The following is a 12070-nucleotide window of genomic DNA, read 5'->3' as shown; positions in this document are numbered from 1 at the left end:
TCTCTCAGGGGCAGTGTGAGGAGAAAAACGTGGTGTTATGTTGTCTCAGCTGCAAAGACATTGCTGACAATAAAAGCCCCTGAATGATTTGGTTTTTAAGTGACACAATTATGGAACGGGTCATTTGTGACACTCCAGCAGCCTTCAGGCACCTCTGCCATAAAGCCTGAGTGGGTTTACAGGTCTGTGCTGTGGGTTTGGGCTGCCAATATTCACCCCTGGCCTTTGCTCTGTGAAGCAGGGCTCGGCCTGAGGATATATTTACTTAAAATTTTCAGGAAAATTTCTCAAATGGTCAATCTGCTTGATTTATTTGAAGTGATATCCCAAAGTGTTTTACAGCTTTTACAGGCTGGTTGTGTTTATAACCATCCTGGGGAGTATCTTCTGCAATTCATGGAGCAGAGAAAGAGAAGGAAGGTCATAATTTCTGTTGTAACCTACTTTTCTAGCAGCTGACAGGACACTGACAAAGTCATCTCTTCCAGAATGCAATCTGCTGGGCTTTATCCTCATTCAGAGGAGATCCTTTGCAGAAAGCCTGAGTAGAAGAAGACAAGTATTTTTTCCTTCAGTCCTATGGATTCTGCTCAGATCTGTTCTCTTGCTCATTTTATGGATCTCAGTGAAATTGCAAATTGCCCAAATGATATTTCAAGGAAACTGGTTCCCTGTGTTCCAAGTTCTTCAGTATATGACAGCCCAAGGCAGAGTTTCCCACATGTTGGAAATAATTTCTCTCTCCGTGTTTGGCAGATCCAAACAAGCCTTGAGTGCTAAATAAACCAGGTCTATGAATAAATCAGGGGCAGGAGAACTCAAATTCGAGATGGTGTGAGATTTGAAATACCTGAAAGCTTGACGTTGGCCATGAGGCACTTTGAAATAGTCTGCAGTTAGATGAAAGGCTTTGCATTTGAGATTCCACTGGGATATTTCAGGAGGAAACCTCCTGGTGGGTTCACCCAAAGTTTGTAATAAACATAATTGAAGTATCTGAACTCCAGCTGCTGCTTTCTACTCTAATCAAGAGCAACAGAGGCAGCTCGCCCTTAGCAAACACACTGTGACTGCTGAGGGAACAGAAATGGAAATCCTGGGCTCTAGTGCTGAAATTAGGGAGAGGTAGCAGTTGCAAGGCAGAAAAAGGGACTTTATGAAGAGATCCATAGTGTCTTGGAGAAAGCAGAGATTTCATGAAGCCCTCAGAGATGGAGATCAGGGGCTCACATTTTTTCAGGAAGCAGAATTTTTAATATGGCCCAAGCTGGCTCACAGCAGAAGCAGACACTCGAGGAAGTCAAAAAGCAGAAGGTCTTTTCTATCCTTCCCCTTCTGGTTCCTATCCAAAGGGAAGACAGGTTATGTTAGAGACAGAGAGTTCCTTTGGGAAGTATTTGAGAAGTTCTGCTTCAAGGTCATGACAGCATTTTCTGGTTTTATGGTACAGCAGCATCCAAAATTACTGTACTGGAACTGATTCTGCTCTCCACAAACCAGGTTTGCCTCTTCCTCACTCTCCCAAGCCGTGGTGCAGCTGTGCCTGACCTCTGCCAAATGCTCCAGACATCACAGCAGCCACCTCTGGCAGCTGGGTGCCACACCAGCTTTGCCAGGAGCAGAGATGAGCTTGGGGTGAGCCAGTCTGGGTGTGTGCAGCCTGCCTTACCAAAAAACAGCAATAACAACAGGATTGTCTGCTCCTGGCAGAGGAGGCACAGCACCACTGAGCTCTGATGAACTAATTTATTGGGGTGTGTGCAACAGTAGCATCTTCCTGCCATGCCTTGGGCTCTCCTCTCCTAATGGGGAACACAGCATTCTGTGTTGGCAAAGGAACTCTGAAAACAATTTAGAAAAGCTTGGAAAAAGCCAAGAGAGAAGCAGTGGGAGTCCTGGGAGATGGTGGCAGTGAACAAGGGCCAACTCCTGGGATATATGTGGGCTGACTACATGTCAGAGCACCCACACAGAGCCATTTATAGCTCAGGGAGGTGTAGGCACAGTTAAATCACATTCAAGGAGCAGAGGTCAGGTTTCTGTGACGTTGGGCTACTCTTGGCTTTGGGGTGCAGAAATGAGGAAAGAAAGGGTTTGAAAATATTTATGTTCTCCAAGAAGAAAAAATCAATATCACCAGGGACCAGTCAAGTTTCTGTCACTTATAATCCTGCTGCCAGGCTGGTCCTGTCATAGAACCATGGAATGATTTGGGCTGGAAGGGGCCAAACCAAAGGCGATCTGGTTCTACCCCATGCCATGGGCAGGGACATGTTCCAGCATCCCAGGCTGCTCAGAGCCCCCAGCCTGGGGAAGGAGCTGGGGCAGGCACAGCCCATTCTGGGTAACCCAGAGCCCCCAGCCTGGGGAAGGAGCTGGGGCAGGCACAGCCCGTGCCTGTTCCCTGCCCTGACGTCCCGGTTCCTTTGTCCCGGTTCCTTTGTCCCGGTTCCCTCGCTCCCTGCGCTGATGCCCCCATTCCCTTGCCCTAGTTCCCTCACCCCGGTTCTCTCACCCCATTCCCTCTCCTCCATTCCTTCTCCCCATCCCCTCTCCCCATTAACACCTGTTTCCCTCTCCCCATCCCCTCTCCCCACTAACACCTGTTTCCCTCTCCCCATCCCCTCTCCCATCCCCTCTCCCATCCCCTCTCCCCATCCCCTCTCCCCATCCCCTCACCCCATCCCCTCTCCCATTCCCTCTCCCATCCCCTCACCCCATTCCCTCTCCCATTCCCTCTCCCATTCCCTCTCCCATTCCCTCTCCCATTCCCTCTCCCATTCCCTCTCCCATTCCCTCTCCCATCCCCTCACCCCATCCCCTCTCCCATTCCCTCTCCCATTCCCTCTCCCATCCCCTCTCCCCATCCCCTCACCCCATCCCGTCTCCCATTCCCTCTCCCATCCCCTCACCCCATTCCCTCTCCCATTCCCTCTCCCATTCCCTCTCCCATTCCCTCTCCCATTCCCTCTCCCATTCCCTCTCCCATTCCCTCTCCCATCCCCTCACCCCATCCCCTCTCCCATTCCCTCTCCCATTCCCTCTCCCATCCCCTCTCCCATCCCCTCTCCCATCCCCTCTCCCATTCCCTCTCCCATTCCCTCTCCCATCCCCTCTCCCATCCCCTCTCCCCATCCTCCCCACTAACCCCGTTCCCCGCAGCAGGCGCGGCGGGCGCCGGGCCCGGCAGGGACTGCCTGCAGGCGGGCGAGGCCTGCGCGGCGGAGCCGTCCTGCAGCGCCAGGCTGCGCACGCTGCGCCAGTGCACGGCGGGCAACGGCGCCAGCAGGCTGGGCCCGGGCGCCAGGAGCCAGTGCCGCAGCGCCGTCAGCGCCCTGCTCGCCAGCCAGCTCTACGGCTGCAAGTGCAAGCGCGGCATGAAGAAGGAGAAGCACTGCCTGAGCGTCTACTGGAGCGTCCACCACACGCTGATGGAAGGTCGGTGCTCCGCACAGCATCCCTGCAGTCCCTGCTCTGCCTCAGGACACACCGGCCCCGAGGGAATGGCTGCCAGGGAAAGGTTCCTGCCCCAGAGGGTGGTCAGACACTGCCCAGGCTCCCCAGGGATGGTCATGGTCCCAGGGCTGCCAGAGCTCCAGCAGCGCTTGGGCAATGCTCTCAGGGACAGGGTGGGATTGTTGGGGTGTCCTGTGCACAGCCAGGGGTTGCACTTGATGATCCTTGTCAGTCCCTTCCATCTCCAGAGCTTTGGTGATCATTTCGATCCCCATGGTATTGACATTTTGGGGAAAGCGCCGCTGGAAACCTTCTTCCTGTTTTCTTAACCCAATCTCTCCTTTAGGACATTCCCAAAACACACTGAGATTTCTTGCACAACGTATTTTGTATCTAAGTATGGTAACCAAGACCACGAACACTGTAGATTTTATAGAAGCACAACATAAAGCACAGCCACAGAGGAAAAACAGCGTGAACTTCAGAAAAATCACCCTCTTAGAATGTCTCAAGTGCACCAGTGTCTTTGGGTTAGTGAAGATTTGGGGCTGGTGACATCGAGTTGGAACTTAAAGTGTTCCCAGAGCCAATATTCCATAAGTTTGATTTTGACGTTTTTTAAGAGTCACCATAAAATTGCACCTCGGTGACCATAACTCTTCCTTGTCAGGCTAGTGAGTATTTTATGCACCATGAAAATTAAAATGGGGAATAAACCAGACCCTTCCAGCCATGGGCTGCGAAATAGATTAATAAAAAGCTGCTGGCTGAAACCTGAAAGGAAAAGTGCAGGGGTGAGACCACAGGCCAAAAGGCCAAGCAAAACAAAGAGGATGGACACTGCAGAGCAGACCTGCCAGGATGGAAGCTGCTTGATCAGAAGCTGCCAGGTGCCAGGGTGCAGAGCACGGTGCTGTGAACTGATGGGGAAATACAGGACCTCAGCACCCTCCGGTGTCTGGCACACAGAGTGGTTCATGCTGGAAGGGACCTGAAGGACCGTTCCACTTCCAAGCCCCATTGCCTCGGGACTTCACCTGGGCATGGCTGGGCATGGCTGGCAGCAGCTCTGCTCCACTTCTCCGCTGTCCTGTCCTGAGCTCCTCGCTTTTTCAAACAACTGATTTCGTTTGCAATGCAGATTCGCGCACCAAACGTTTGGTTTCCTTGCCTTAATTTCCCCAGGGAGATCTATTTCGTAGCAGTCCCGTGTTTCAGAGTCCTTACACATGTTTAATTGACTGAGAAAGGAAGGCAATCCACACGGCCCATGTAGAGCTTTGTTTCTCAATCGCACACACCCAGGAGGCTGCAAAAAGCTTCCTAGAAGCTCTCTTGCAAAAACGATTGTGGAAGTGCTCAGGGAATTTACAAAGCACACTATTTACTCAGCCTCTCTAGAGCACGCTGTGTTTAGCCACCTTCCCATTTAGAGACACAATAACATGATGACAACCCGATAACAACTCTCTGATAAGGTGCTTTATCATCAGGACATAAAACTGCTATGCTGGAAAATACAAATGGGCCCCTCTCCAGTCAGTAACGATGCAAGATATTTCAATGAAGGTGTAAAGCTGCCTTGTAACTGCACAGGGCTGTGGACACTGGGAGCCTTTCTTCCTGCTGGAGGTCAGCATGTGCCCAGAGTGAGAGGTCGGATGGTCCTTTCATCCCAGCCAGCACATCTGCTGCTGCTGTCCACATCCATCTAAATGTCTAATAAAAACACCAACGGATACTGAGCTGTTTGCTTCAATAATATTCCATGGTATCCATCAGGATGATGGGGCATTACAGACCATTGCACAGATTTAAGGGAAGCACCAGTTGAATAAAATCAGGCTCCCAGAGACTTAAAAACAAAAAGAGGAAGTGTCTGCAAGAGCTACGGGTCATTAGCTTTGTGCCAAGTAAGAAAAGGTTGTTGGTGAGGAGGAAGGGAGAGGTGGCAGTAAATATTCAGTGTGTCAGCACACACATAATGCTGTGCCCTGTCTGTGCCTTAAAAAGGGGTGAGGACCTTTGACCCAGGCAGGGACACAGAAGAAGCAGCAATAATGGTGATGGAAATGGTGTGTGTGTAGGGAGCTGGTGGTTTGAGCTCTGCCTGTGCTACAGCCTGGTGTCCTCTGGCAATCCCTGCAGAGTGCCCCAGAGCTGGAGCTACAGAGAGTGGGGGCTCAGCAGCTCCTGACAGGCTGCCCCACTCCAAACCTGAGATGTATTTTCCACAGCCAGTTACGTTCTGTTCCCTTCTCCAAGATGTGTCCTGCTCCCATGACTCTTGAGTATCCATTCAGTGGTGGCCTTCAGAGCATAGTCCCCTTGGACCCACCCAGCAATCCTTCACTGCAGATGTCCATCCTCGTGCATCTCAACCTCACCTGCCTTCTCACCAGCCTCCTCTTCCCCCAGGCATGAATGTCCTGGAGAGTTCCCCCTACGAGCCGTTCATCAGGGGCTTCGATTCCGTGCGGCTGGCATCCATCACTGCAGGTAGGAGTGTGGGCAGTGCTCTGGCACCTCCTGGGGCAGGTAGGAGTGTGGGCAGTGCTCTGGCACCCCCTGGGGCAGGTAGGAGTGTGGGCAGTGCTCTGGCACCCCCTGGGGCAGGTAGGAGTGTGGGCAGTGCTCTGACACCTCCTGGGGCAGGTAGGAGTGTGGGCAGTGCTCTGGCACCTCATGAGGCAGGTAGGAGTGTGGGCAGTGTTCTGACACCCCCTGGGGCAGGTAGGAGTGTGGGCAGTGCTCTGGCACCTCATGGGGCAGGTAGGAGTGTGGGCAGTGTTCTGACACCTCCTGGGGCAGGTAGGAGTGTGGGCAGTGCTCTGGCACCTCCTGGGGCAGGTAGGAGTGTGGGCAGTGCTCTGGCACCCCCTGGGGCAGGTAGGAGTGTGGGCAGTGCTCTGGCACCTCATGGGGCAGGTAGGAGTGTGGGCAGTGCTCTGACACCTCCTGGGGCAGGTAGGAGTGTGGGCAGTGCTCTGGCACCTCATGAGGCAGGTAGGAGTGTGGGCAGTGTTCTGACACCCCCTGGGGCAGGTAGGAGTGTGGGCAGTGCTCTGGCACCTCATGGGGCAGGTAGGAGTGTGGGCAGTGTTCTGACACCTCCTGGGGCAGGTAGGAGTGTGGGCAGTGCTCTGGCACCTCCTGGGGCAGGTAGGAGTGTGGGCAGTGCTCTGGCACCCCCTGGGGCAGGTAGGAGTGTGGGCAGTGCTCTGGCACCTCATGGGGCAGGTAGGAGTGTGAGCAGTGCTCTGGCACCCCCTGGGGCAGGTAGGAGTGTGGGCAGTGCTCTGGCACCCCCTGGGGCAGGTAGGAGTGTGGGCAGTGCTCTGGCACCCCCTGGGGCAGGTAGGAGTGTGGGCAGTGCTCTGGCACCCCCTGGGGCAGGTAGGAGTGTGGGCAGTGCTCTGACACCCCCTGGGGTGTCTGACACCCAGCCCTGGTCCCTCTGCACGCTGGGGAGTGCTCTGTGCTCCTTGGGAGCCTTGCCTGCTTCAGGTCTAGCAATTGTTTTTCCAAGGAGTTACCTCTGATTCCTGTGCTAAACTGTTACATGTTCTGGGGCAAACCACTTGAGATTTTTGTCTTTTGGCTGTTTCATGTCCATACTGTGAAGGACTGGAACTTGGGAATGTGGTACAGACCCCTTGCAGTGAGCCATCCCAGGCACACTCATTCTCCATGGCAGGGGATGATCTGTCCATGCAGACACATCATCAAGCAGGAGCTGCTTGTGTTGTGAGGTTTGAGAAGGCGCTTCCACATCAGTCACAGGATCAAACTGCAGGAAAAAAGGTCAATAGCTCAATCTGTGTGTTGATCCCAGCCACAGCCTTTCACCAGCTGCCCTGAGGGCAGCCCCAGGACCCAGAGCCCTGTTCTGCTCTGCACTGTAATCCTGTTAAGAGCTGAGCAGGACAGCCTGACACCTTTGAACTCGCCGAGGCTCAGCAGTTCAAGGGTCAGTACTCATCCATCACCAATGGCACAGCTGCCACCACAGCCAGCCCATGCCCTACAGCCATGGGGAAGCTTTCACCAAACTCCCTGTCTGGGAGCAGGTAACGTGCTCTTCCCGTGTCTCTGGCAGATGTGCCCAAACAGCTTTTCCAGATGTGTGCCTTGCTCTGGGGTGACACCCACAGCTGGAGTGCACCCAGGGCAGGAAGGAACAGCCTGTCCCTGCAGATGGTGAATGCCTGCAGCCCCCACCATGGCCAGGCACTCGCTGGGTGAGGATGTCCTGGAGCAAATCAGCCCATCAGCCCTGGGCAGGGGGAGCAGAGGGCATGGCAGGTGCTCCCTGACCTCCTTCTCCTCCTGACACATCAGTGCATGGACAGGGAATTGGTTTTGCTGGGTTGTGCTTTCCTTTGCTGGAATTTTTCCCCTTCTGCTGAGTCCTAGAAAGCTTCAGAGCATGGGGAAATCAAGGGATGGGGATTTTTATGCATGGTTAACACACTCCCAGGTTTTTAAAGTAAATTGAAATAGGTTGTGCAGCAAAATGAATGGGCCCAGAGCAGCAGGGATTCTTCAGAGGACTTGGCATCCACTTAGGAACATGGAATTTCTTAACCTTTTTGTCCTTATTCATACTAATCAATATCTTCTATAACATGAATTATGACCTGTTGCCCTTTACCTATCTAGTGAATAGGGTCATATGGTCAACACTGCCCAAGGACCCTCTCTCAAATCTACCAAAACAAAATCCCAAGAACTTGTTGGAAAATAAGACACCCCTGTCACCATAGGCCAAGTGAACAACAGGTATATTCAACTAAATTTTACATCAACAATATATGGCCACCACTAAAAGTGCACAAATGGAACCATATCCCTCCACTCCAATTGTAGCAGTGATTTAAAAAGCACATCCGCTGGTGATGCGTGGGAAGAGGAGAAAATCCAGCATGTTCCCTGTGATTTATTGGCTGAATGGGTAATGAAACCCTTCCAAGTCACTGTTTCCCACCCGTTAGCTGGCAGCTCCCCAGCATAAACCAGTGCTCTGACAATATCCATCTCTGGGCAGTTTTAAAGGTAAGTATTTAGTGATGGGATCACAACAAGCAAAACTTTCACCCATCATAAAATAACTGAAAAACTTGGAATTTGACTTCCAGCCCACTGTAAGCAACAGGGGGCAACAGGAAGGGAAAAATAAATGCTGGGAGAAAGAGCACCTGATAAAGTCAGGGAAATTAAGGAGGGCAGCCAGCTCTGAAGTGATCAGGGAGACTGTCAGTGTTTTAACAGTGTCAGCAGTGGCTGGCTGCTTTTAACTCCCAGTCAAATACTGGGCTTGACACTGCATTGGGATTATCATTCTGGGGATTTTTCCTCAGTGGAAAAGTCTTTCTCTCTGGGACAGTCTTTCTCCTCTCGTTCAGGAGGGTGGACGTGCAGAGTGATTTTGCTGATGGAAGCCAAGGGTGACCCTGGGGAGAGACCCACTCCTGCACAGGCAGCACCAGTGCCAGGGCACCAAGCTGGGTGGTGCCTCTGATCCCACCCTGTGAAGGCACTGCCACTGCTCAGGACATTGGGTTCTGGTCACACTGGTCTGGGTCAGGCACACTGAGACCCAGACGGGTCTCACTGAGCTGGGCAGATCCTGGAGTGAGCAAACAGAGCTGCTGCCAAAGCCAGTGACCCTCCAGGGGGCTAAAAAACCTCCCTGTCCAGGGCAGTGAGCCTCAGGTGCCAGAATTAGTGCAGGCCACCCATGTGTCACAGACCCAGCTTTGCTACCGAGTCAGTCTTTGATCTTGAGCAGCTTGTGGAAACAGGAAGTCCATTAGTGGAGATCCCAACACCCGAGTGGATCCATTTGTGGCCATAAGTGGATTCACTTTCTAATGCCTGCTGTCTTCCAGGCCTCGGGCTGGTTAATTTGCATTAGTAAAGTGTTACCAGATGTCCAGATTAAAGCAAAATCAATTTTATTAAATACGTGAGCTCGGTGAAGTGAGCCCTGGGGGGTGAAGTCTGGTATGGGACCGTGGCACTTGGGAAAGGATGAGTGTGGAAAGGGGATTTGGTGCTGGCAGGACATGGGAGCAGCCCCGCAGTTCACCCTGGTGCTGCATTCGTGAGCAGGCGTGTGGATGGAGCAGGGTGTGCTGCAGGCTCGGGGCCAGCACAGAGCCTCCCCAGCGTGTCCCACGGCCCGCAGGCTCCGAGAACGAGGTGACGCAGGTGAACCGCTGCCTGGACGCCGCCAAGGCCTGCAACGTGGACGAGACGTGCCAGCGGCTGCGCACCGAGTACGTGTCGCTGTGCATCCGGCGCCCGGCCCGCGCCGCCGCCTGCAACCGCGCCAAGTGCCACAAGGCCCTGCGCCGCTTCTTCGACCGCGTGCCGCCCGCCTTCACCCACGAGCTGCTCTTCTGCCCCTGCGACGACACGGCCTGCGCCGAGCGCCGCCGCCAGACCATCGTCCCCGCCTGCTCCTACGAGGCCAAGGACAAGCCCAACTGCCTGGCGCCCCTGGACGCCTGCCGCGACAACTACGTGTGCAGGTAACGGGCACGGGGGCTGGGGCGCACAGAGAAATGCCTGTGCTGGGGCTGCACGGCCAGGGCTGCAGCCAGGGTGTGAGCTGGGGGTGTGATAACAGGGGCTATGTGTGATAACAGGGGCTATGTCTGTGATAACATGGGTTATGTGTGTGATAACATGGGCTATGTGTGTGATAACATGGGTTATGTGTGTGATAACAGGGGCTATGTGTGTGATAACAGGGGCTATGTGTGATAACAGGGGTTATGTCTGTGATAACAGGGGCTATGTGTGATAACAGGGGCTATGTGTGTGATAACAGGGGCTATGTGTGTGATAACATGGGTTATGTGTGTGATAACAGGGGCTATGTGTGTGATAACAGGGGCTATGTGTGATAACAGGGGTTATGTCTGTGATAACAGGGGCTATGTGTGTGATAACAGGGGTTATGTGTGATATACACCATATAACCATATACACCACAGCCAGGGCTGCAGCCAGGGCGTGAGCTCGGGGTGTGATAACAGGGGCTATGTGTGATAACATGGGTTATGTGTGTGATAACAGGGGCTATGTGTGATAACATGGGTTATGGATGTGTGATAACATGGGTTATGTGTGATGTACACCATATACACCACAGCCCGGGCTGTAGCCAAGGCATGAGCTGTGTGTGTGATAACAGGGGTTATGTGTGTGATAACAGGGGCTATGTGTGTGATAACAGGGGCTATGTGTGATAACAGGGGCTATGTGTGATAACATGGGTTATGGATGTGTGATAACATGGGTTATGTGTGATGTACACCATATACACCACAGCCCGGGCTGCAGCCAAGGCATGAGCTGTGTGTGTGATAACAGGGGTTATGTGTTTCATAACATGGGTTATGTGTGATAACATGGGTTATGTGTGTCATAACATGGGTTATGTGTGTCATAACATGGATAATGTGTGATAACATGGGTTATGTGTGTGATAACATGGGTTATATGTGATAACGTGTGTGTGTGTAACACAGTTATATGTATGTGATAACACAGTTATATGTGTGTGATAGTAGTTATATGTGTGATAACACAGTTATATGTGTGTGGTAACACAGTTATATGTGTGATAACACAGTTACATGTGTGTGATTACACAGTTTGTGTCTGATAACACAGTTACATGTGTGTGGTAACACAGTTATATGTGTGATAACCTAGTTTGTGTGTGATTACACAGTTATATGTGTGATAACACAGTTTGTGTGTGATAACACAGTTACATGTGTGTGATAACACAGTTACATACGTGTGATAACAGTTACATGTGTGTGATAACACACTCCATGTGTACCACAGCCCACTGAATGGCCGGTGCCTCAGTGCCCCCTTCCCATGAACGGTGTCCCTGTATCCTGCAGGACGTGTTAACAGACAATAGGAGACAGGAGATGATCCTGCTCAAGTATTTTAGACATTTTCTATGGGTTTTTGGTTTTGGTCCTAGAGAAAGACCAAAAAAAAAAAAAAAATTCCAGGAAGGTGCAGGCTAAGCAGGAACATGAGGAAAGGTCTTTACAGCCACTTTCATCAATCCATCTCCCTCACTGTCCCTCTTAGCCAGCCCAGGGCACCCTCAAGGAGCACCCGAGGTATCCTGACAGCCACAGGGACTTGTGAAGACCTTAAAATAATGTTTGGTTTTTTGCTTGTTAATTAGAATAATTAATCTATATATGTAAAAAATATATACCCCTCTGCTGCAAGGCTGAGTGTTGGAGTGACCTTAAAGCACCTCCCAATAGCTAAAGGGAGCAGGAGAGAGACTTTGGACAAGAGGAAGAAGTGACAGGACAAGGGGGAATGGCTGGAAACTGAAGGAGGGTAGATTTAGATGGGATATTGGGCAGGAATTGCTGGCTGTGAGGGTGTAAGGCTGTGGCTGCCCCTGGATCCCTGGCAATGCCTGTGGTTCAGTGATTCTGTGTTTTGGTGACTGCAGTAGGAGTCTCAGAGTCCCAGTGTCATTCCAGATCCACGGCACAGCCTGTGGCCAGCCCGGTTTTCTCCTCTTGTTTCCCTCCAGCCCCAATCACACATACACAGA

At 52.1% G+C, this 12070-nt stretch overlaps 1 protein-coding gene across 2 annotated transcripts in view; it reads left to right on the top strand.

Annotated features, from left to right (window-relative positions):
• The window catches only part of LOC306816670 (GDNF family receptor alpha-4-like), a 56853-nt gene that overhangs the window by 38624 nt on the left and 6159 nt on the right, over positions 1 to 12070 (top strand). For both annotated transcript variants that reach the window (XR_013777745.1, XM_079333095.1), the window contains exons 2-4: positions 3163 to 3438; positions 5875 to 5955; positions 9647 to 9992. Coding sequence is in view for 1 of the 2 variants with exons in the window: in XM_079333095.1 (XP_079189221.1) it covers positions 3163 to 3438; positions 5875 to 5955; positions 9647 to 9992 (703 nt within the window). In the remaining variant the exon portion in view is untranslated. The remainder of the gene's footprint in view (positions 1 to 3162; positions 3439 to 5874; positions 5956 to 9646; positions 9993 to 12070) is intronic.

This window comes from Erithacus rubecula (genome assembly GCF_903797595.1).
Source record: "Erithacus rubecula genome assembly, contig: scaffold_141_arrow_ctg1, whole genome shotgun sequence".
NCBI classification, from domain to species: domain Eukaryota; kingdom Metazoa; phylum Chordata; class Aves; order Passeriformes; family Muscicapidae; genus Erithacus; species Erithacus rubecula.
This window is presented reverse-complemented; position numbering and strand designations above follow the sequence as displayed.